Consider the following 24,972-nt stretch of genomic DNA (forward strand, 5'->3'; position numbering starts at 1 on the left):
CTAGATGTCAGGCAACCATACTGCAGGATAACCAGACTGCAACCCACAGCTCCAGAGAGGCTTGCTAACAAGGAGGACCCTAAGAGGGACACACAGATCGCCCAGTGATGGAGAAATAGATGAGATCTACACGAGCAAACTGGGAGTAAGGGGGTGGGTAATGGAGGGCCAAGAATGGGTGATGAGAACATAAGGAAATGGGAGGTTTGAGCTGGAACAGGGACAGAGTGGGAGAGCAAGGAAAGAGATACTAGCATAAATGAAGACATCATGGGAATAGGAAGAGGCAGGGTACTGGGAAAGTTCCCAGGAATCCATAAGGATGGTCCCACCTTGGACTAATGGCAACAATGGTCAAGAGGGTGTCTGGAATGGTCTACTCCGGTGACTGGATTAGTGAATACCCTAATTGTCATCACAGAGCCTTCATTGAGTTACTGATGGAAGTAGATGCTGAGATCCACCACCGGCTGCCAGGCCAAGCTCCGGGAATCCAAACGATGAGAGAGAGGAGGGATTCTGTGGGCAGGGGACATCAAGGTCATGATGGGAAAACATGCAGAGAGGAATAGCAACACAGGTGGAAACCCATGAACTGTAGACCACTAGCTGTAGAGCCTGTACAGGACTGGACTAGGCCCTCTGGATAAGCAAGACAGTTGTTTAGTTGGAACTGTTTAGGGGGCCCCCAGGCAGGAGAATTGGGATCCAGCCCTGGTATATGGGCAGGCTTTTGGAGCCCAGTGCCTAGGGTATGACATCTTGCTCAGCCTTGGTGCAGCAGGGAGGGGCTTGGACCTGCCTCAGCTGAGTGTGCCAGGCTCTGCTGACTCCCCATGGGAGACCATGACTTGGGGGAGGTGGGAATGGAGGGTGGGGTTGGGGGAAAACATGGGGGACAGGAAGAGGGAGAGGATCTGTGGTTTGTGGTGGTAATCTAATTGTACTGAAATGTGATTTTGATTGTATGTTAATAAATAAAGTTGCCCGGGGGTCAGAGCTATTAGAGCCATAGCAAGAGTGTGGCGGTGGTGGCACACGCCTTTAATCCCATAGATCTCTGTGTGTTCAGGGATACAGCCAGCATTGGAGACATATGCCTTTAAGACCTAGGGGGCTGTACATTCAGACAGTGACGAGGCAGTCACGTGTTTGGGTTTACAACCAATGAGAAGGCAGAACAAAATACTATAAATAGACGAACAGACAGGAAATAGGTCTCTTTCCGGAAGCTGGGACACCGCAGGCGGAAGGGTGAGATTTTAGCTCTGAGCTCTGACCTCTCGGCTTTCTCTTTTACATTGTTTCTGTGTTTCTTATTTAATAAGATTGTTGGTTACATCAACAGTGGTTGGTATGTAAAGTGAATAGAAAATTTTTAAATAATAAAATAAATAAATAAATAAGAAAAAATTGAAATTATAAAGTAGGCTTTCACTTAGCAGTGCAAATAAGCTAAACAATTACCATGTACCAATAGCTACTTGAGGCTTTAGTTTGTGCAAGTGCATTTCTAGAGTGTGTACATGTACCATCACTTTTGAAGCAACTTGAAGCGGTTAGAGCTAACATCATTTTATGTAAAAAGACACAGGGCCATTGAGATGGTTCTGTGGGTAAAGGTGGTTGTGGTGAAAACGTGGTGACACCCCCACCCCCCACCCCCCATGTAAAAAGCCAGATGTGGAGACAGAAATACCACCCAGCATCTCTCACCAGCCAGCCTAGATTAAGTGGAGTAGCAGGAACAGTAAGAGAGACCACCTCAAAAGCAAGACAAGAGAGAACCACATCCACAAAGCTGTGCTCTGGTCCTCACATAGTGTGGCCATGCTCATATGCATACCAATACACACTCATACACAGTAAAAAAATGAAAATATAATCTAAAAATTATATATATATAAAGGCTAAAAGGAAAGCATGATATTTGATTCAAACAGAAAGATCCAAAAGCTGTACTGACTTCTTTGGGTCTTAGTTTTCTTGCTCATAATACAGGAATACTACTACTCACAGAGTATTATGAGGATTACACAAATTTAGTTTAGGAAGTACCTGCTACATGATAAACACCTATCAGTGTACAGTGTAGTAAAATAGGCAAAGTTAAACATGAGTAATAAGGCCTGGGGGAAGTACTCTAATTCCTTTTGAACAAATTACACAATTTTAAATCAGGAAATTTAAATTAAATTATAGTAAAACATTTAAATTCTGGAAGAACTATATAATTATACTATTGGATTTAGTTCACAATTCACAAGACGGGCCCAACCTCTATTGTTTTACCACTCTGGTTCTTCTTTGTATTGAACACTTCTATGATGTTTCATTAGATTCTAAAAAGCAAATACACTTCCAAAGGAAGCAATTTGGACTTTTTTTTTTTTTTTTTAGCAAAATTGGACAATGATCTAGTTTTCCCACTTTACTTTTTTTCATATCACTTAACACTATTTGGTTTTTAGTTTGTTTTACACTCTTCTACAGAGTGTAAGCAAGCATATTAAACATGGGAATTTATCTTCTCCATTATATCCCCGGTGCCTAGCACGCTAGCCTATTATACTCATTGAGTAAATATTTGAATTTACATTCTTTTGAGTTCCTTACCCTAGACGCCTTCCTTTCTTGTGTAAAGGAAGGACTTTACCACCAAAATCGTTAATAAAATATCAGTCCTATAAAAACTCCTTTGTAAGGCCAGGTGGCAGTGGCGCACGCTTTTAATCCCAGCACTTGGGAGGCAGAGCCAGGTGGATCTCTGTGAGTTCGAGGCCAGCCTGGTCTACAGAGCGAGATCCAGGACAGGAACCAAAACTCCACAGAGAAACCCTGTCTCAAGAAACCAACCAACCAACCAACCAAACAAACAAACAATTTCTTTGTAATATTTATACCATCTTTAAATTCTCTTGCTTCCCATAGACTCCTCTGAATTCATCCTTATCACATTGTCCCTTTCTACAACAGTTGCCATTCTATGGAGGCTGGAGAGATGGCTCATCGTTCAGAGCACTTACTGCTCTTGCAGGACCAGAATTCAGTCCCCAGCACCCACATGGCAGTTCCTAACAACCTATAACTTCACACACACACACACACACACACACACACACACACACACACACACACACGGCACGTGCAAAATAAATGTTTGAAAAGTTGTTCTATTCCATCTGAAACTAAATTTTATCCATATTCTAGAACCTAGCACTGTTTTTCAGGGAATGTTTTTCAGTAATTCTTAGGAGTTCTCTATCTTATTCTGCTATGAGCATAACTCTGCCCTAGTTTTTCCTATACTTAAAATCTTTCTCTTTAACTATAATGTCCTCTGCCTACTACAGCCTTTTTTCCTGTTATAGCCCAATTTCCTAAAACATTGATGAGTTAGACTTTTTGTGGTGCTAGGACTTGAAATGAGAGCCTGACACTCTACCAAACACCCTACCACTAAGTTCCTCTCCCAATAATATATTCTCTCAAATTACTGACTCCAAGAGGCTTTTTAGAATACATCCTTGTAATATTCACTGGCTGATCATTCCCCCTCATAAAACTAGTCAGCTAGATGAGGTGGTACAACACACGAGGAGTGGAGGCAGGAGGAACAGGAGTTCAAGGCCATCTTTAGCTGGCTAGTGAGTTCAAGATTAGCCTGGGCTACATGTGACCCTGTCTCAAAAAATCAAAATCAAAAACTTTTAAGTTGACTGTTCAAACAGGTTTCTGAGACATCACAATTTCCTAGTCTTCAACATGATCAACAGACCCATCCATTGTTTTCTACCTATTAAACTTTTAGATTTCTCTTCTAGGTCAGAGTCCCTGATAACTGGTCTACTGTTATCACTATGACCATCAATTTCACCTCTTCTTTCCTCTCCTGACCTTTGCTGTTGTTGTTAGATGTTTTTCCTCTGGGTAAATGGCTCTAAGTTTCAGACTTTCAATATCAACTTGCCTAATCTAGGAAGAGAATGTCCCAGATGGTCACTGGGAAGGTGCACAGTATTTGACCCAAGAATTTTTCTTTCCTTCTCTTCTTTTAGACACACAAGCAAGCACTGGAATCAGTTTAGCCTCACTATAAATTAAGACTAAACAGCTCTAGCCCAAAGTTACACCAAGGAAGGTGGTTCCCTGTGTTCTCTACCTTCTGCTATTTGGCACCCAACATTAGGAAATTAAGATATTGCCTTAAGGCTACACAACAAACTCCATCTTCCAGTTTTTGTGCTACTAAGCTTCCTTACATCTCAAGGAGCTGGGGATATAACTTTACACTCTCTTCTTTTTACTAGTTACACCCGGATTTCATGTAACTCTGTTATTTGTGATTATAATTGTATCCCCATGTGGCTGCTTCAAATTTTTCATTCATTTTATGGACACTGGAATCTTTTTTTAGCATGTGCAATTAAAATCCACATGCATATACTTGTAAATGTGTTTTGGTGATATATCAAAAGGTCTGATAAAAACACACTGCTATTTATTTATACACATGGGTTTTCTGAACTTCTTAAAACCTATTAAGATAGTATCTTTGGGTCTATCAAGTATTTTATAAAACTTTAAAATTCTATTTGTTTATATAAAAGTATTCATTGTAGTCATAAGTTTCATTAAGCTACATATTTTAATGTTAAGATACACAGACTTCAATAGCTTTCTTTCTAAAACGGGTTCTAAAGGAAAAAGGATTTGTGTAATACTCATGTGTAATGTGAAAATCATAGGACACAAAATTGCTTTATGATAATTAAAACAAACCTTGGGTACCTACATGATTTATCTTAAAGTGTTTTTTATTAGGTTAATTGCTATAATTTCTTCTTCAGAAATAGTTTTAATATACAAATGATAGTTTTTTAAAAGCTGTCATAATACATCAAATAATGGATGTGTTTATCAAAGATCTTTAAATCTCTAATTCTCATGGTGAATTAGAGATATAATTGTAACAAACAGTAACATCCACAATCTACATTTTTTCAAGGTTATTTTTTGTCCAATTTGAGCTAAAGGGAAAGGAAGTGGCCCCTCTGCCCACCGCCAAGCTGAGGACAGAACCTAGCAGCTTGCACTTGCTACTGAACTAAATCCCAACCCCTTAAGTCATCTCAAAAGCAAAGTGTTGGTGCTTGCTTTAAAGACTTATCAATAATTAGGCCACACTCTTGTTTTGAAAAACCCAGTTATCTTCTTTACACTAAGAATCACTCGAACTTCTTAAAGATGTGAAATCAGTAATTGCTTGATGCTACGGGCGAAGCAGTCAAGGTTAGGCACCGAGCCTAAAATGAGAAATGATGATCCAGATCAGCAGTTCTCAACCTTCCTAGTGCTGCGATGCTTTCACACAGTTCCTCATCTTGTGGCCACCCCCAACCATACAATTATTTTCATTGCTAGTTCATAACTGTAATTTGCTACTGTTAGGAACCATAATGTAAATATAGGATATGCAGGATATCCGATGTGTGACCCCTGTGAAAGGGTTGTTCAACCCTCAAAGGGGTCATGACCCACAGGTTGAGAACTATTCATCTAAATGAAAACTGCAAGATCTGATTTTCAAATCCACCTTTATGTATGGTGATGTCTGTGTTACCTATGTATGCTTCCTGTCCATCTCATTTGATGGCAAATTAGTTTCTAATTTTTAAAATGAATTACAGCTGCTAAAGCAAACTCGAATGCCTTTCTGCTCGTTGGCATGAGTGGAGTTAGAGTAACGGCAAGCATCAAAGAAGGAGATTCAACCAAGACGGCCATGCTAGGGGGTGAAACCACACAGCCCTGGTTGGGACTTTTCCTGATTTTTCTGTCAATTTTGGTTTTCCAGCTTTTCCTAAGGGATAATGGCCTCATCTGGACTCAAGGCCTGCTACTCAAAGAACAGGAGGATGGTTCTCTCTCCCTCTGCTTTCAGCCCTCTCTAAGTAACAAGCATTCATTTAGCTCAAAGGGAAGGAAAAATGTCCCAAAGCTAACTTGTTCTGGTTGTCTTATGAGCCCAAATAAAAATTAAACGCCTTTAAACAAAAAGTTTCCAAGTACCTGTTCTAACACGATTTAAACCTCTAACAAATGGGTTAATTTGCTGGCACAAGAAGAATGTCTGCAGAACTGAGCTGACTGTGTCCAAGCCCCCATGTCTCATTAAATCCATGTTTACTTTAAAGGAAATAAGACAGAGGAACCAGATAAGTATATTTTTGATAAAGGTTAAAGACAGAGGAAAATGCTTTCTTATGAGAAAGTACTGACTGGTAATTTTGTCCTAAAGTGAAGGAATGTTTCAAAATGCAAATAAGACATCTCCAGAACATTAGTGGGTTTCAGGAAGGGTCATAGAAAACAAATGTACTTATAACTCAGCTGATTATAGTTAAAGGATATTAAATAACGACACTACCAGTTCTGTTACATTACGATTTTTTTAAGCACTGTCTCTTAGTCATGGTCTCAAGAGGAAAAAAAATTTAGAAAAAGGATTTTTTTAAAATTTTCCTTTTACTAAATAAGACGTTTAAAATTTGTGATTAGATTTATTTTTGTTTTCCCATTGGGTAAGGCTTTCACTTGCTGAATAGGTATTGCCTTAACAGTAGGTAAAATTCTCTTTAAAAGAATTATTCCCTCATGTGGTATTCCTGCTAAATTGCATAGTGATCATGGAATTCAATTCAATGGACAAATACTTTAATCTATTTATAATATTTTGCCTATTCAGTAAACAAATGACACTAATTCTTCAAATTAAGTAAAGCTTTGGTTCTCATCCAAGATCTATCAATTTTGGAAAACATCCATTTTTTCCCCATAACTCATTATAAAATAAGTACTTATGTCCCATGAAAAATTAAACTGTATTAACCAATACTACAAAAGGATAACATGCTATTAAGAGACTTGGAAATATGGTAACTAAAAATTTAAAAATGGCTATAGAATTTTTCCCAAGATAAAGAAAACCAGATAATTTCATCAGTGGGAAGATAAAAAATTTCACTCTGCCTGGAGAAAAAGACTATCAGGTACTCCATGCTTCAGGAAGTAAATTTGTACTTCTCATATCAAACTTCTGGGCACAAATATACATGGACCTCAGAAATACCAGGTGATACTCACCTTTGGTTGCATTAACAAATGTATATCTCAAATACATGACACTTTCCCTCATTAAAAAATTATTTATTGTGTGTATGTGTGCATGCACACCACAGCATTCCTGTAGAGATCAGAGGACAACTTACCAGAGTTGGTTCTCTCCTTCCATCATGTAGGGCCCCACTCAGGGAACGAACTCAGATCATCAGGCTTAGCAGCAAGCATCTTTACCCTGAGTTTTCTCATAGTCCCATCCCTTTATTTTAAAGTTCTATTGCTTTAAAGATTTATTTTATGAGTGTTGGGCTACATGTATATATGTGTGCCAGGAGATCAATAGTGCATCAGATCCTCTGAAACTGGAGTTATGGGTGGTTGTGAGCCACTTTGTGGTTACTGGGAACTGAATCCAGGTCTGCTGCAGGAGTAATAAGCACTCTTCTGAGTCATCTCTCCAGCCTCACTTTCTATATTTTTAAAATCTTTTTATGAATACATTTAAGATAGTCAATATTTTGCTTGATAGTCTCCCCCCCCCCTTTGTTTTTTGAGACAGGATCTCTCTGTGTGGACTATCCTAGAACATGCTCTGTAGATCAGGCTGGCCTCAAACTCAAGAGATCTACCTGCCTCTGCCTTCTGAGTGCTTGGATTAAAGGCATCTACCACCTCCACCAACTGCTTGATAGTCTTAAATGATAAAAATAATGCTAACTTCAGTTTTAATGAAGTTACAATAATGGAGTATTATCTCTGAATCTGTCAAATGTTTATGGACTGGACATTGTTAATGTAATTCTTGACTGTATATATTATATATATTTATTGTACTTATTGTATATAGTTTTTCTTATATTAGTTACAACCTTTTATTATTTTAGACAAAAAAAGAAAAATGTGGTTATATCTTGTGTAAGGTAATAAATTTGCCTGAAGATCAGAGAACAAGCCATTAGATTAAACATAAAAGCCAAGTAGTGGTGGCACACACCTTTAATCCTAGCACTCAGTAGACAGAGATCAGTCTGGATTTCTGTGAGTGCAAAGACACCCTGGACTACATGAGATTGACTCACTCTATGAGAGAAACAGAGTCAGGCAGTGGTGTCACACACCTTTAATCCCAATACTTGGGAGTTACACACCCTTAATCCCAGCACTAGGAAAATTGAGACAGGAAATGATATGGGTGGGCAGAGAAAGGCAGATAGGCATGAGGAGATAGGAACTAAAGTCTTTCGGCTGAGGAAGGCTTTTCAGGCTGAGTACTAAGAGGTATGAAGTGGCTTGTTCTTTTATCTCTCTGATCTTTCAGTATTTACCCAAATATCTGATTCTGGGTTTTTTATTAAAGACCATTTAGCAATTTGTGTTACATTACAGTAAGGATATGTTCTTTTGTTAATCATGTTTTTGTTATGACTGCTTCCTCAGGATTCCTATTATATTTGAACCAAGATTCATGTTTAAATCAATGCAAGTGATGGAGAGGACCAGTCCTGAGCCCAGATAGTGAAGCTCCCACACCTCATCAGAGATGTTTCTTCGTGCAATGGATAGCAGTTAACTCAGAAGTTCACAACTAGTCAAAGTGCAGAGACACATTGACTGTGGAGTGCTCTGCCACAAATGGGACATCTGTACCACACAGCTTCCCAAGACTCAGAGACTATCAAGTGGAGGTGGAGAGAGTAACAGCCAGAGACAGGGGAGGACAGGAGCAAAACAGTGTCTTCTGGACGACAGCACAGGACTGCTGCACTCATGAACTCACAACAACAGCTGCCTGCAAAACAGCAAACTAGTCAACTGTCTAGCTGGGATGCTATGGACAGCTGATTTAATTTGTATGTGAACACAGAATGAGACTCAGATATGGCAGATATTTTGGAATTGTCAAAACTATGAATTTAAAATAATGAATATGCTTAGGGTTCTAATGGAACAAGTGGATAACATGCAAAAACAGATGAGTAACAAGTTAGACCAAAGACTCTCTAGTTGCTCCTCCCAGTCAGAAATGAGAGCAGGCCTCCCAGAAGTCTGTAGGTTAAGACAAAGAGCTGACAGGCTCCCTCTCCCTGCTGTTCTCTCTGGGACACTCAGTAGAATAAAAAAGCCTGCTGAACTGTGGCCTTGCTGCTGTAGGGTAAGTTATGGTCCTACCTAGGTTGCATCTGCAACTTATATGTCAGGCCAAGTTAGACCCCTCCATATGGGGCCTGTCTACCTAAATGGGAACCTGTAGGAAGCAGAAACCCCTTTGCCTTGGGGATTTGAAGGCTATTTTCCTCAGGACTCATGTCATATTATACATGACAACCATCTCTTCTAAAGTTCCTTTCTGGATTCTGAAGGGAATACTCTCTCCATCTCTCCTTCAAGGTCCCACCAGGCTGCCTACCTGTAATATGCTCTAGGTCTCCTAACATTCTCCTCCTGCAAGGTCCAATCATGCCTCCTCCCCTCCCCGCTCCTGCCACATACCTCAGCCAACTCAAGGGTAGTGAGGCTCTAATACAGCTCATTCTGAAGGGTAATCTCATGTCAGCTCCTTGTCATTCACCTGCTTCTCTTTTTAAGTTATAACAGTAAACAGATGAATACTCAAAGAATAAATTAAATAACAAAATGAGAACATGTAAAGAATTAGAATAAAACAACTGGGTAGAGAAAAGGGTTGTTTTTAGCACAATGGGTGATTTGTCCAGATCTGTGATGCTAATAGGAAGATTGCAAAATGGGAAAATCAAGAAAGTGAAAAATTGGTAAATTCTTCAAGAGATATTTTATCCCATCAGAAATAAATTCTAAAATAAAGATGAGAAATAACGAGTTACAGCAATAACTAAGTTTGAAACTTGGTTTTAATCAGGTAACATGGCTATGTCAAAAAGTTACAGTAGCTCACATCTCAAATTCTATTCTGTCCTTAACTATTCATCTGTTATAAATGCCATTACTTAAATTCCCAAGGAATTTTCTAACATTTTCAGCTACTCTGAGTGCAAACTAGTGTTCCTAGGAAGAAGCCACACCTTACACTGAACACTCTACAAAAGCTAATTAACAGATTAAACCTTGATGACTGTGGAGAGGTTGGAATGTTGCAGGTCTAAAGCCTGACTACAATTGACCTTGCTATGGTTAGCCCCCTAGTTGCCTTTCTCTGCCTACCTCTATGTCTGACCTAATATCCTTTAGATTACTAAGTGAAACCCTTTGGAATGTATACAGATTACTGATTTCCACCCACCAAATGGCCTCAAGAATGTTATCGATAGCTGTAACAGCGACTCCCCCACTCTGCTGGAATCTACCATCTTTCATTTCCACCACTGCATGTAGAAGTGTATTGACTTATAAAATTTCATGTGATTTTACCATATTGGAGCATGGTATTTGGGAAAACCTGAATTTGTGTTCCTGGGCCATGGTCACTCATATTAAGTTCCAGAATAAACCATTTCTTATTCCCTTTGAAATGAAAGTCATGGTTGTGTATGTGTCTGTTTTGAATTAACAAGTGTTATATCATGTTTGTTTTAAGTTACACACTTTAATTTTACTTTAACATCTCTATAAAGCCAAAAAAGAAATTGGGCAAAGAAACCAGTAACCAGGTACTGATATGTATGTCTACTCATTTGTTCAGTTAACAAATGTGTACAGCCAGGTGGTGGTAGCGAACACCTTTAATCCCAGCACTTGGAGGCAGAGGCAGGAGGATCTCTGTGACTTCCAGGCCAGACTGGTCTATAGAGTGAGTTCCAGGACAGCCAGGGCTGATACACAGAGAAACCCTATCTCGAAACACACACACACACACACACACACACCAAATGTGTATTAAAGACATTCTTCATTCTAGGTAATAAGAGTCTACAGCAGTACACAAAAATAAAAATCTTTATACCCATGGGGATAGACTTTTTATAAAACATACATCAAGGGTGAGGTTGATCCTGGGAAATAAACTATTATTTCATATATGGAGACACATGACAGAAATAAGTGAATCCTGAGGCTTATATGGCATATACTATTCCAAAGGACAGCAAATTCCCAGGGCCAGAAATGGGAATACTTGTGCGGGGGGTGGGGGAGTGAATGGGGGGTGTTACTATAATACTGGAGTGACAGAATCCAAAGCCAGATCCTGTGGCACTTGAAAAAATGGGAGAACTTACTCAGAGGGAATGGGAAATGCTTAGGGAACTTTTGAGCAGATCTACAATGACTATCACATGGAGGCTGTTGGCAATCGGACTACTCAGCCAGCTATTCCAATGCAGAAATGACTTAGATGAAAGTGTTAGGTTTGGATTGCACAGCTACTTCAAAAAGTAAAAGTGGCCCTCATTACACAGTAGAATGTGGAACTACAAGGACTACACTTTACTGGGACAGGAATGACTGTATACTGGAAACAAAGGGAGTACAATGCAACAATGAAGATGAATTTTAAGCAGTCTACTGATTTTAAGTGTAGCCATTTCGTTTTCAGTGTTCTTGAGAGAGATCCTGAAGAGGAATAAAAACTTCTGAGTCATGACTATACATGACTTGGAAAGTCTCAGGGCAATAACGAAGAGATCACCTGATCCCACAACATATATTTAGATAAGGGACAGATGGGTAGATTGGTAAACAATAAGCCTTTAATCCCAGCACTTTCAATACAGTTCCATGCCAGTCAGGGCTACACAGTGAGACTCTATCTATCTCTAAATATACACAAACAGACACACATACATAAAAATAAAAGCAGAAAACTAGTCACGAACCTAACGAAGACTGGGGAATGAGTGGTGAACCAGTAGTTAACTGAAGCATTTCAAAACGCAGTAAGTGGTCACTTAGGTCAAAGCTGATGATGGGTTAGTTAACAACAAAAGTGTAAACTGTTGTTGGCTATCAGAAAGCTTTTTTGGTGAAGTGGAAGGACGGCCTAACGGCTGAGTACTACAATCAAGAGAGAATACGGTTCTCTCCCATTAACTTTCAGTAAGTTTAAATGGCAAACGATTAACTGAGCAGAGGACTGAAGAAAAGATGTGGCTGGTTTGAGAAAACAACAAAATCACTGAAATGTGTGAAGATTCGGGAACATTTTAGTGGACATTCAATGAACCACTTTCAAGTTCTACGCCACAGGAGTCCACATATCTTTATGCTTTTCTTCTGGCTTAGCAGAATGTTGTAGGCAGTTAAGAGTCTTAAGGCAAGCTGGCAAAAGGAGATTAAAAAAAAAATCCTCTGCCAGCGAACATATTAAAATTAGCTCTGGTTGCTCAGAGAAACCAAAGAGCCCGAGCGCAGCAAGGCTTGAAGTTGAAAGACCAAAGGAAAGAATACAAGCCAAAGCACTTGGAAGCAACAGGAAGCAGGAGTCGAGCACCGCAGATGGGGTTCTATAAAGACCGAACTAGGCCCAAGGAGGTGGAGTTGCCTGGGGGCTCCGCAAGATCGAAGGCGTTGGGAACCCCTTTCCAAACCAAGGGGCTGCCTCCGGGATCTAGAGGAATGGACCATGGATCTAGTGCGGAACTTACGTAGCAAAGCTGGCCTGCTTGCGGGTGCTCGTTGGAGAGGTAGAGGAGTACATAGTGGCGACCCGCAGACCAGGGCCCAGCGCCCTCTCCCTAGCGGCTTCTGCAGTACCGGGACCCCCAACCGCCCGCGGCAGCCGCTTTGGGAATGTTTGACGGGCGTCATGGCGACCGCGGAGCCCGGCTCAAGAAGCGGCCGCGCGGTTGGCTGGCCGCTCGAGGATGAGGAGGAGGGCGGAGGCGGAGGGGAGGGCAGAGGGTTGGTGGAGCTGGAGGAAGCTCGGGCGACGACTCGGAGGAGGCGGGCGGCCCAGGCCCTAGGCCCCTCCCAGGCTGCGAGTCTCCCGGCTGCAGGCGGATGGATGGGGCGTCTCCAGGCGGCGGCGGCAGCAGCGGAGGCGGCAGCAGCGGCGGTGGCTGTAAGTGCAGTCTCCACAAACCATCTTCCCTATCCTTCCATCGGAAAGCAGAGCTCCGGAGGCGCCCGCAGTCCCCTTTCTCCACTTCCCCTCCCCCCACGGCAGAGCGCCGCCCGGAAGACCCTTGACTTCCGGGGCGGGGCTGCCCCCCAGTGTGGGCGGGGCGGGCTGGCGGCTCGGAGGCGCTGCCGCCCCGTGCGCACGCGCAGCTGCCGCCCCTCCCCTGCCCGGTCTTTCGGCCTTGGCGGCGGCGGCGGCGGCGGCGCCAATCTTCGCTGCTTCCGCGGCACGCCGGGACTACGCTGCGGAGTGAGTTCGCCGGGCGGGCAGGCCAGCTTCCGCCCCATTCGGTCGGCCCTCGCTCCGCGGCAGGGGTGTGGCTTCCTGGCCACTCCCCCGTGGCTCCACCTCTGTGCCCCTGATTTTCCCCAGCTGTCCCAGCCAGTGGAGGGCTCTGAGGCAGAGCATCCCCCGAGGTGATGGGCTCAACCTGGGTCCACGGCTGTTGTCGGAGGGAGCTAAGGGGCGAGAGACTTGAAGACGGCATTGCAGGGAACGAGCCGCTCCCGGTGCCCGTGCCGACCCCCCCCCCGCCCCAGCCGTCTCCCGTCCCCCCGCGAGTGGCCTTATTCTTTTAGCTTGTAATATAGAGGCTCCTGGCCTGGTGCCCATCTCTGGTCCTTGCGTGCTGTGTGACCTTGGGCAAGTCAGTCCCCCACGGGCTTCAGTTTTCTTAGATTAAATCTCCTCGATCTTTGTAATTCTGCAGAAGACCTTAGGCAGTTTTAAGACTGAGATGACCCGAAATTGACTAAACCTTTCCTAAATCTTGGGTGAAATACGGAAACCTAATTATCGGGTTCCTTTTTTTAATCTTTAGCATTGCTTACAAATTGCAAGACTCAATTTTTTTTACTTGTTTGCTTCTTTTTGCTGAAACTGCCATGGGGGGCGGTTGACCTGGTTTCTCAGACATTCTTTTTGAAAACGTGAGACTGGGTGAGCTTGTGGGAACACTGTTTCTCTCTCGTCCCTACTGAGGCTTTCTTTTCCTTTAATCCAGATGGTGTGGTGGCTCGATTCTCCCAGTGCCTGGCTGAGTTTCGGACGTGGTTAAGAACCAACTGGTTGAGGTTCAATGCAGACAAGACGGATGTGATGCTGGTAGGCAGGGGGACAATCGGAGACGAAGGGAGGGCAAAAGCGGACTCCCTCATGTGATGGAAACGTCTTGATCACTGTCTGTTCTAGTGTTGTAGGACGGCTAGTGGCCAACCCTTTCAAGACTTCGGGGGAGATAAAAATAACCTCAGCGAGGTTAAGAATTATAAACACAAGTTTGCAACATAAGGATAAAAAGGGGGCTGCTGAATGAAACTGTATGGAAAAATTACGAAAGGAACCCACACTGTCCTTTGAAGAGCCAGAGTTCTCTGTGTGTTTTAGGATGGCATTAATACAAGAACTAACGAAGAGATAATTACTGTTGCATAGTTGTGAAGCCTCCAGATGTAATGTGCTGCTGTGCTTTGCATCCCGCATTCTGCCTACTAAAGTCAAGATAAATTCAATCTGTCTCAGATGCCATTCGAGAAAAAATTTGAATGTAGGTATTTTGTCATCACATACACAGTGTAGGCTGTCGTTCCTAAATTCAAGCTTTAGGAAATAGTTCAGAAAATAGTCTCCAAAGAGGACTCACAGACTTGGAGACTTTTAAGATCTTAGTTATGCTGTGTTGATCTGTATCCGTCAGAATTCTTACATATATTTTCTTGGTATACTTTGAGAGGTACTTTTTTGAGTTTCCCAAACAGATATGCCTATATAGCAGATATATTACTAGTTTTTGAGTCAGGTGTTGGTGCTGAATAAAAGGCTATACATATTAGGTAAATGTAAGTTGTTAAAGGAGTTTTTGTTGATTGAGGTACTGACTGAAGTATAACTGTGAGCCTAAGTATATTTGTTAGCAACTGAGTATCTCTGGAGAGTGTGAGCATGTTTGTGAATGCATGCATGCTTGTGCAGTATGCATGCACTCATACATATGCCCCTTAGAGCTACTGTAAGTCGTTTAATAACTTTTTCTTATAGTATTGGAGCTTGAACCCAGGGCCTCACATACTAGGCAAGTATTTTACCGCTGAGCTATACCCCCAGCTCTCATTTAACTTTTGCATGGAGAATTCATGGAGAATTGGCATAAAAGAATACATTGCTGGATAGAATAGTTGTGAGTAGCTTAATGAGGTAAAAATTAATGTTAAGTTTCCCCAAAATAAGGAGGCTTTTTAAGGTTTATTTAGGCCTTATATAGTGGTTTTTTTTTGTTTTGAGATAGAAAACAAAAACCTTGCATTCGAGTTGGAACCAGCTACATTTTTTACGTTAACTTAAACAGTTTAATATAGAATGCTAACAGAGTTAACACTTTGCATGTCACATTAATAAATTCTAATGAGTTTGATCAGGTTATTGGTGAATTTTCCTATGCGTTTTACTCTGCCATGACCTGTTTTCGGATACATGTTTTTTGTTAGCCCAAGTATAAATTGACTGTTTGCACTTGAGTACGTTGATGTGTCTTGAATTTATAGAGTGCTGAAGAACTAGAGGTGATGGGTGAAAGTGAGGAAGTAGCTTCTGGCTTTTAAGACAGGGAAGACTGAGCCACGCATTTGAACTGTTTTTGAAAAGAGCAGCCTCTTCAAGAGGCACAGCAAAGTCTCTGGAACTCCCTGGCAGATCCTACCTCTGACAAAGACCTCAAGGCCCTGTGCCACTGGAAGACATGAGTAGTGAGTTCTTACCCACCTGACACCAAAGGGTAAGGAAGGGTTTTCAGAAGGACATAGCTCTCCGTGAAGGTGGTTTCTGAGGCTCTGAACAATGGGATTGTCAGTAGGGCGCAATGCAGGAATACTGAGTTCAGCATTGAGTTGTGAATGACGTACTGTATTAGAGCCGTTTCTCTTTCTCCAGAATGCCTAGAAAACACTGCGCTCCAGTGTATTTTTTCCAAGAGGAAATATTTAGAGGGAATATGCCCCCCCAAAAGGATAATGCCATTTAACGTGAATACTATTGATTGGCAATATCAGTTAACTCAAAGGCGATTAGCAATAAGTAACATTCATTCAGAATGTTACAGACTTGATGTTCTGACTTGAGAGCTCACTCCATAGCTCGAGGAATCTGAGTCTGCTCTTGACCACCGTTGGGATTTTTGTTGATGTTTTAACTGAGGCTCAAAAACTCAAAGAACTAAAGCAAGTTATTCTTTTGTATTAAATATCAACAATACTCCAACTTTCCTTTTAGTGGCCAGCTAAAATCCATCTATATTAACCATTCATAATTTAGTGCCAAGTCCTCCTCAGCACCATGGTATAGCTACCTCTAAGACCTCTGTTATTTTTACCTGTGCCCACCTCTGGCCCATGCACGGTCATTGGTCTTTGCCTTTAGCTTTTATTCCATCTAGTGAGAACTATTTGGACAGGGACTAACATTTAAAAAAAGTTCAAAGTAGTGTCTTAATTTAATAAAACTATATATACGTACATATACCTGTGCTAAAATATTTATTTCCCTCCAGGAATTTGTGGGGGGAGAAAGCTTTTAATCTTTAAAATAAAGTGAAAATACTGTACAGTGCAGTTAATGGTAAGAATTGTTTGTAGATTTGGGAACCTTAAAGTTTTCCTTTCTCTTCTTTCCCTTGCTTTTCTTTCAGTAGAAAATGTGCATCAGATGTTTATGTTTAATTGGTTTACAGACTGTCTCTGGATTCTTTTCCTGTCAAATTACAAGGTAATGTCCTTTCACTTAGCAGCTACTTCATATACCTATAAATGCAGTTTATTCATGCACAAATTGTTATTGGGCTTAAGACGTTCAGGTTTATGTTCAGTGTTTAGAAATGGGAAAACGCTTGATGAGATCTAGAATTTTAAGGAAATAGAAATAATTTAAGAAATAAGCATTCCCCCATATTATAAGTATGAAGTTTAAGAAAGTTATGTATGTACACATTTGCACAATGCATTGTTAGTCATTGTATATTACTTAGAGGTAATGAGTATCATTTAACTGATTGATGTTGGTAGTCATTTTGAAACTTCATTAAGAAAAATCCTTAGGAAAAAAGCTGGTCTTTTGAGAAAAAAGCTTTTTTTAAGCTTCTGGTTTAGCAAAATATCTTACTGCTTCTTATAATATCAGCCTTAAATCTATTTTAGCCAGCATCTACTTTAGGACATTGGAATAAATCATTGGCCCTGGCCATTGTCAGTATGGACCTCAAGGCCATTTAGCAACCCAGGCCAGTACATTAAAACAAACTTTCTACTTGCAGGTATTTTAGGCATTGCAAGTAAGTAGGTTCTATCTCCCTGCAGTCAAGTAGACATTCATCGAAGAGCAGCTTTTCATTACTTTACATCTGAAACTTTCGTGTAGTTGTGCATAAATTCCTCCGATGCAGAGCTGTGTTGCTAGTGGTTGCAAAAAGTGAGGAAAACCTAACATCCTCTGCTCTTCATCTTTGCGCTCTGCCAGTTTGGGCAGCTAGGGTTTTCTTGTCGGGAATCACCAGGGGAAGTATTTGTCGGAGCGCGCTTCGTGCTGCTGTTGTGTCCGGGCAACATCTGTTTTCTGGCTAGCACTCCAGAAGTGACCGACGTGTAGAATAGGAGGGATTTTTCCGCTTGCGGCGTGAGTGCCCCGCGGGGGCCGCCCCGGTGCCGAGTGGCGGCTCTCCGGCCCGCCCCTCGCGCGCTCCCCGGGGACGGCGGCCACGGGGCCGCGCGCGCCCTGCTCCGCGCGTGCCCGCGGGCCTCTCCCCTCCCGTCCCGCCGAGCCGGGCGCCGCGAGGGGGCGGAGCGGGGTGTGGTGGCGCGCTCGGGCGGCTCCTGCGCGTTCCCGCCGAGGCGGCGGCGGAGACGGCGGCGGGAGCCCCGCGGCCCAGGCGCACATCCGGGTTCTGGCCGCGACCCGCCGCGGCGATGTGACCCGGTGGCGCGGCCAACATGGCGGAGGTAAGAACGAGCGCCCCTCCCCGGCGGGGCCTCGGTGGAGGGCTGCGGGCGGGAGGCGCGGGCCTGCCCGGGTCGGGCCTGTGGCGCCGCTGCCCACCTGTTGTCCGGCCGGGCAGCCGGGCCGGGCTCCACGGAACTTAGTTGGGTGGAGAGGCTCCGTCGGACTTGAGGCACTTGGGAGGCGGCTGCGGGGTGAGGAGCGGGCGAGGGCGCCCGTCCGGAAGCCGCCCGTGGCGCAACTTCACCGGCCGGCCCGCCCGCCCGCCTGCTTGCCCGCCCGCCCGCGCGGCCCGCGGACTTCGCACAGCCTGCTCCCGCGAACTTTCTTCCCCCGCGAGCCCAGACGTCGCTGCGCCCGCCCGCGGCTTGCTGACCTGCGGTCAGGGTCGGGGGGAGAACAAGCTGACCCGCCTTTGATTAATTTAGTAATTTCCTTAATAGTGTGTAGGTGAGCAGGAAAAATTAACCCAGTAGGCCCTATCCAGCTTCAAACTGGGGGTTCTTCCCCCAGACAGAACCTCCAAGTTTCTTTTCCACCCTCTACCTCTGGGACTGGCTGGGTTTTTTTTTTTTTTCCCTTTAAAAAACCCAAACCAAAAAACTTTACAAATGAAAGTATCAAAGCTGTCTGTTATTTACTCTATTTTCTTTTGCCTATTATTTACCTTTTTTTCTTCTGTTCTTGGAGGAAGCTTTTCTTGTTTCTCTTGCTGTAGGATAGAACCCAAGGGTCTTGTGCAAGGCAGAGAAGCAAACGCTCTACCACTGAGCCGCATCCCTTCCCAGCCTTCTCTTCACGTCTAGTAAACAAGTTCCCCAGGTTAGCGCTCAGATTGGTAGGCAAACAAGGTGGGTTAGGATTAATTAGGCCTTAGAATATGCTATGGGAAATTTTTAACATTGTGTCTGGTTTTAAGCCTTTAAACATCATTTCTGTAGTTTGTTTTGTTTAATTTTTACCAGTGAATTTCGTTATTATTTATTCCCCTGGAGTTCAGATTGTTATATTTGGACCTTTCGGATCTCTATTGAGGCAAATTGTGTAAATACTTGATTTAGGAAGGCAGAAAATTGCCATACATTTCCATATTTTTATGTCAAAGGCATCAGAAATTAGATTGAGGAAGTAAGTGATTTTATTTACCACTTAGCTCTCAGTTTTCAACGCCTTCATTTGCTAAATGAAGTGGAGAGTGACTACTATTTGTTTATACATAAAATCCTTAAATCTTGGAATACAGAAGCATAAGATGGTGGGCCTTTCATGTACTTGTCAGGCTTCCTGGAGTAGTTTTGGGGGTGTTAACTTGTATCACAGAATTGCCTTCTTATTTATGTCTTGGATTTTTTGCTATTGAAGAAAAAAGAGATTTTTATGGTAGTAGGACTGGTTGCTGCCAGTATTGAAAATACTTAATGTTACTGACTTACCACCAAAACGCATTATGTCTGTTTTCATTTTCTTTACCTATTCATAGTTAAAGAATTGCAGGACATGAGTTTAGTGAGCACAGTCCTTTTATCTCACTTCAGTGTGCCTGGTTTGATCCATTCACCTGAGTGTTCCTGGACTCCATTCCTGGTGAGGTCTGATTCCTGTGCTACAAGAGGAAGTAGAATATCTAGTTGGATTTCCAGGCATCTTACCAGTTAACCTCCACTGGACTCCCTTTTGCTGAAAACCCACTGGATACATGGAGCAGTGACACACTGCTGTACTGTGGCCCAAGGCTTATGTAGTCATATCCCACAACAAGTTATCGAAAGTAGCTTTGGGTACAAAAATACTGAAACTTAAGTTTAAAGAAACCACACGTAATAACTTGACTTCCAGCATACTGAGAACATTATTTTGTTACATTAGCATTTTTGTTTTAGAAATTAAAGGGAAGAGGTGTGCTGAAACTCACTATTTTTTTTTTTTTTTTTTTTTTTTTTGTTTTTCAAGGTTTTTGTGTACTTTGTGTTTCTGACTATTGTAGCCAGCTGCCTCAACTCACAGAGATCGCTGCTCTGCTCAAGTCTGATTAAGCGTGCGCCCACGCCTTCACTATTTTTCTGTTTAAGCCACTCTTCTTAGGTATTTCCTCATGTGGAGATGGAATTCTTAGGATTTGCAGGAACACCTGGATGGTTCAATTTCAAGAACTTGACTTGTTTTCATTGCATCTGTTTAATGGTCTGGAATATATTTTATATTCTTTGAGTGTTGATAGGTTGTTCTTTGCTTTGCTGTGTAGGATAGAACCCAAGGGTCTCGTGGAACATAGAGCAGTGTAGGAACTTTATGTGTCAATGAAAATATCCTAACATAGGTGAAGTGACAAGTAAATTTATAGTTTTCTTTGTCTCAGTTATTTAATAATTGGGATTTTACTCAAGAACAGTAGTTGTGAAAAAAATTGGTGGAGAGATGATTGGTTAAAATGTTTTTACTTACCTCTGTATAGGCTAAATAGGGTTATTCTTTATGATGTATGCAGTAAAGAATTTGCATTCTGAACTACTATACTCTTGATTAAATAAAGCTGAGGGCAGTATGCATTTATTTGGTAAGTATGGGAGGAATTGAAGCTTTTTGAAGAAGCATAGCTCCAGACGAAAATTTAAGTATTCTGCTTGTAGACTTATGTTGTTCTTTCCTACTTCAGAGATTGATCTTGACATTGTTTTCCTAGAAAAATACTTGATTTGTAACTTTAAGTGGCATAAATACAGTTGTAATATGTAATGGTTTTTTTTTTTATTTGTTGTCTTTTTATACTGATCTGGTCATCTTTGTAAATTTATAACAGGAAGTATACATTTAGTGGTTCTTCAGTTGTGGGCATGTTAAAATGTATTTTGTGTGCACAGAAGAATTAGTATATGCTCCCTTTCTTCGTTCTTTTTAGTAATATTTCCCAGTGCTTATTATAACTTAAGATTACTTACCATAAGCTTACTAAAGAAGGCTCTCCTAGTTACACTAAAAGGAAGGAAATTACAGAGTAGTCACAGTTTTACAAAGTCGGGGAGGAGAAAAAAAATAAGGGGAAGGAGTAGTTGATCCTTAGGGCTTTATAAGGAATGTGGTGCAGGGACCTGTGGGAACAAAGAATTTTGTCATTTATTTCAGAGTATGTAAACATACAGAGATTCTTTAAAAAAAAAATAAGCCATAGTACAATTTAAGATCTCTTTTATTCACCTGAGCCTTACTTCTGTAACAAAATATTTAAATGGACTTGCTTAATGTATTAGTTTAAATATTTTCAATAATGATACATTTATTTACTATTATATCCATCCCTCTTAAAAATATTTCCTTGTTTAGCATTATTTGAATTTGGGTGGTTGTTTGTTTTTAAGGGAATTGGATTGTGTTTCTTTTCAGTGTTAGTTTCCCTTAACAGCAGTAAATTTAAACTATAAGCAGTTCTCTATAACGGTGATGAGTTTTATTTTCTCTGCTTATTATTTGTTTCTGAAAGCTATCCAGAATAGTCAGGAACTCCAGTGCTGCATGACAGTCCTGAAATATTTAATAATTTGGTGGGACTAAGAGTCAATGTACTTGATAACCTAGGTGGGAGAAATAAGAGAAGTGAGCTAATTTAAGATAATATTGGTGAAACTAATCAATTTCCCTTATAATTTAGATGTAAATACTGCCAATGAAGCCTGAGTATGTCTTTTTGGAAATAAACAGCTATATTAAAATTTCTTGCTTGATACTCAGATCAAATCTTGTGTGCTTTCAAAGGATTAACAAATGGCTTCAGAATTCATAGCAGTGACTAAACTTGCTTGGGCTTTTCAGTGGGTATGTAACTGTTAAAAAGTATGTGTGTGCACACGCGTGAGGCAGGGGTGTGTGTGTGTGTGTGTGTGTGTGTGTGTGTGTGTGTTTCTAAAGCAGCACCACACAATAGCTTTATGCCAATTGAGATTGCCTTTTCCTGTAGTCATAGATTTAAAAAATCAAGTCAGAAAACAGTCTTCAACTTACCCACCTTTTAGCTGCATTTTGAATAATTCATAATGAACATAAACCTAAGTTTCAAAGGAACTTAAAGAATTGTAAGGCTTTTCACCATAGAGAAAATGAAACTGATCGGTGTTAATGCACTTTGTCCCACATAACACAATTAGTCTGTGTAGCACAGTCAAGTCTCAGACCCACATTTCTGTGTTTCTGGTGCTTGTCTTCCATAATGCCATTCTACCTTCGGAAATATTGCTGCTCTAGTAAATTTCCTAATTTCAACCTCAAGTAGTAACAGCATTTCCGAGAGTAAAGAGAAGTTTGACTGATACACATTTGTATGGAAGAGAGTAGAATGGTAAGCCTTTGACACAGTATGCCTGCAGTATGCATCCTGGTAGGCTTCCCAAACTCCATTTCAGCCTGTTACCTCAATTCCTTCATGAATCTTGTTTATCTTCTACCTTCCTAAGAAAGTGATGCAACACTTAGAGAAAAGGTGATAGAGTTGGTTTGAGGGGGAAAGTCATTTTTCTTTTCACCGAAGATCTAGTGAATCCTTTGAGCACATTGATTTTTGTAAAAATCATAGTTATCTAGTCTCTTTTTTTTTCTAGAGTTGTTCTTTGACTCTCACAAATTAGGGTTTTTAGTTTTAGAGAAGTGAAGAATTGAACACAGTTGAGGCACTGAAATTAGAGCAGCGACCTTATCAACAGAATCACTAACTGTGGAGGGGGGTGGTATACAGGAGAAATGTAACAGAGCTCCTGCTTTTATTTCATCCTGTTTGTATCCTTTGATGTCCTTCTGCCTGTTTAGTTTTCTATCCCACATAAACATGTATAGATCAAAAATAAAACTGTAACTTTAAAAAATTATAATTAAGAAATAGTAAAAAGCAGTAGGTTTTTAGGTTTTTGTTTTGTTTTGTTCTTTGTTTTTGAGACAGGGTTTCTCTGTGTAGCACTGGCTGTTCTGGAACTCAGTCTGTAGACCAGGCTAGCCTTGAGCTCAGATCCACCTGCCTCTGCCTCCCCAGTGCTGGGATTAAAGAGCACTAGTGCTTTGTTTTGTTTAAAAAAAAAATTAAGAGACTTATAATTCCACAAGATAATCCTCATTTTCTTTTTAAAACAGAATGAGTAATATGTGAAAACAATTGAAAATTCCAGCAATACAGAAAAACATAAAATGGAAAAGCACTCTGCTTCCTGACTCATTCCCTGGATATAGCTATTATTATTGATTTTTATCAAACTCTTAATATCTTTTCTAGTCTCCTTTTAGCTCAAACACATAATCTGTTTCATCATCATACTACAGACTCGTGGTGTTCTGTTACTTGGAAGAACCATGTATCATTTCTAAACTACATAAATAATGAATTTAAAATTTCCACCCAACTCTTCGCTTTAAACAAGCTATGGTAATACATAATACACACACACATTCACCTATATGGGTAATAGGAGGCTGTGTTGATGTTGGTAAAATATCTCCTAAATGGTTGCAGTCATTCATATTTTTTTCTTTTAGCAATAATGTGATTCTATTTTAAGGATATGTTATTCTTAATTTTTTGGTTAGTTCATAAGAATAAATATTGTTAAAATAAGTACTTACAGTTTTGTTTTGTCTTCTTTCTTCTTTCTAACTTACTGTAATATTAAAAGGTAAATGATCCAAGCTGTTTTGGAGTAGATTGTTAAATTGAGACTAGTTCCTAAAGAAACATAACTGTTGAGCAAGATAAGTAATCAGTTTGTTTTCATATTTTAAGCATTCTTTGAGCCGGTAACAAGTTTTTAGAAATAGAGAGTAATGAGGAAAGAAGGAACAGCGAGGTTTGACTTTGTCACAGAGGTATGAGGTGTGGAGGGATCTTAAGTGATAGGCTTCCTCGGTTCTGTCTTCACCACCACCGTGGAATTTTCATCTTTTCAGTGCATAGCCAGAGTTTACTGTGTGTGAAATGAGTGGGCACGATAGGTGTTGGTGCTACATTATGATTAAAATAAAGGAACTCCATTTGAGAATGTATAGCACTGTGAATACACACACACACACACACACACACACACACACACACACACACGCACGCACAGTTATCTTGCATGTCTATAAAAATTCTCTCATTCTATATTGAAACCCCTATATTGTGATAGTAAATACAACTTTATCTTGAAAGAATTATTTTTTTATCATTTGAATAAAGGTAGGCTCACAGTAAGAACTTTTAAAATTCTTGTTTTCAGCAGGTAATCTTTGATTTAATTGTATGCAATAAAGTTACAATAAACATTTCTCACCCTTTCTTTCTAAACTGGTAAAATTTTATTTGCGAAATAACTAAAATGTGTAGACACTTAGCTTCTCCTGTCCTTCTCCAGATTGTGAATACTATCATCAAGACCAGCATGTCTGACAGTATTAAATCTCTTTGAACATTAAGAGAGTACCTTGTGCTTAACAATGCTGCCAGTCCTCTAAACACAGACCTCTTGAGGAATAGAAAGTATTTGGGGCCTTTTTAGAACTTCAAGCTGGAAACTGGATAATACTCACCAGTGGGATATTATTTACTGCTGATGAAAGGCCTCTTATAAACTGAAGTACACAGCTTCCATATTCAGTATCCTGTTATTGATAATAGCTAATGCCATTAAACTTTTTCATGTCCAGTAGTAGTTATTTTTAGCCAAAAGATGTCATCGTCGTCGTCGTCCCCTTTTTTAGGTGGGGTCTCACTGTGTATTTCTGGCTGGTCTAGAACTCACTATGTAGACCAGACCAGCCTCAGACTCATTAAACTCTGCCTGCCTCTGCCTCCTGAGTACTAGGATTAAAGTTGTGCCAACACACTT

At 41.0% G+C, this 24,972-nt stretch overlaps 2 protein-coding genes across 15 annotated transcripts in view; one reads left to right on the top strand and one right to left on the bottom strand.

The window, feature by feature from the left end:
- Window positions 1-12,763, bottom strand: part of Dnai4 (dynein axonemal intermediate chain 4) — a 67,754-nt gene extending 54,991 nt beyond the window's left edge. For both annotated transcript variants that reach the window (XM_037202748.1, XM_028887700.2), the window contains exon 1: window positions 12,681-12,763. In XM_037202748.1, coding sequence (XP_037058643.1) covers window positions 12,681-12,733 — 53 coding nt within the window. In that variant the 5' untranslated portion in view covers window positions 12,734-12,763. The remainder of the gene's footprint in view (window positions 1-12,680) is intronic.
- Window positions 12,764-13,001: 238 nt separating this feature from the next.
- Mier1 (MIER1 transcriptional regulator) overlaps window positions 13,002-24,972 on the top strand; it is a 55,646-nt gene continuing 43,675 nt past the window's right edge. For 2 of the 13 annotated variants that reach the window (XM_028887720.2, XM_028887761.2), the window contains exons 1-3: window positions 13,014-13,096; window positions 14,160-14,260; window positions 16,839-16,912. In XM_028887720.2, coding sequence (XP_028743553.1) covers window positions 13,036-13,096; window positions 14,160-14,260; window positions 16,839-16,912 — 236 coding nt within the window. In that variant the 5' untranslated portion in view covers window positions 13,014-13,035. Of the gene's footprint in view, window positions 13,097-13,319; window positions 13,406-13,473; window positions 13,573-14,159; window positions 14,261-16,835; window positions 16,913-18,009; window positions 18,139-24,972 lie in introns of those variants that run through there. The other 11 variants (XM_028887767.2, XM_037202751.1, XM_028887794.2 and 8 more) reach the window with 9 other exon arrangements.

The sequence above is a fragment of the Peromyscus leucopus genome, chromosome 2, assembly GCF_004664715.2.
Source record: "Peromyscus leucopus breed LL Stock chromosome 2, UCI_PerLeu_2.1, whole genome shotgun sequence".
NCBI classification, from domain to species: domain Eukaryota; kingdom Metazoa; phylum Chordata; class Mammalia; order Rodentia; family Cricetidae; genus Peromyscus; species Peromyscus leucopus.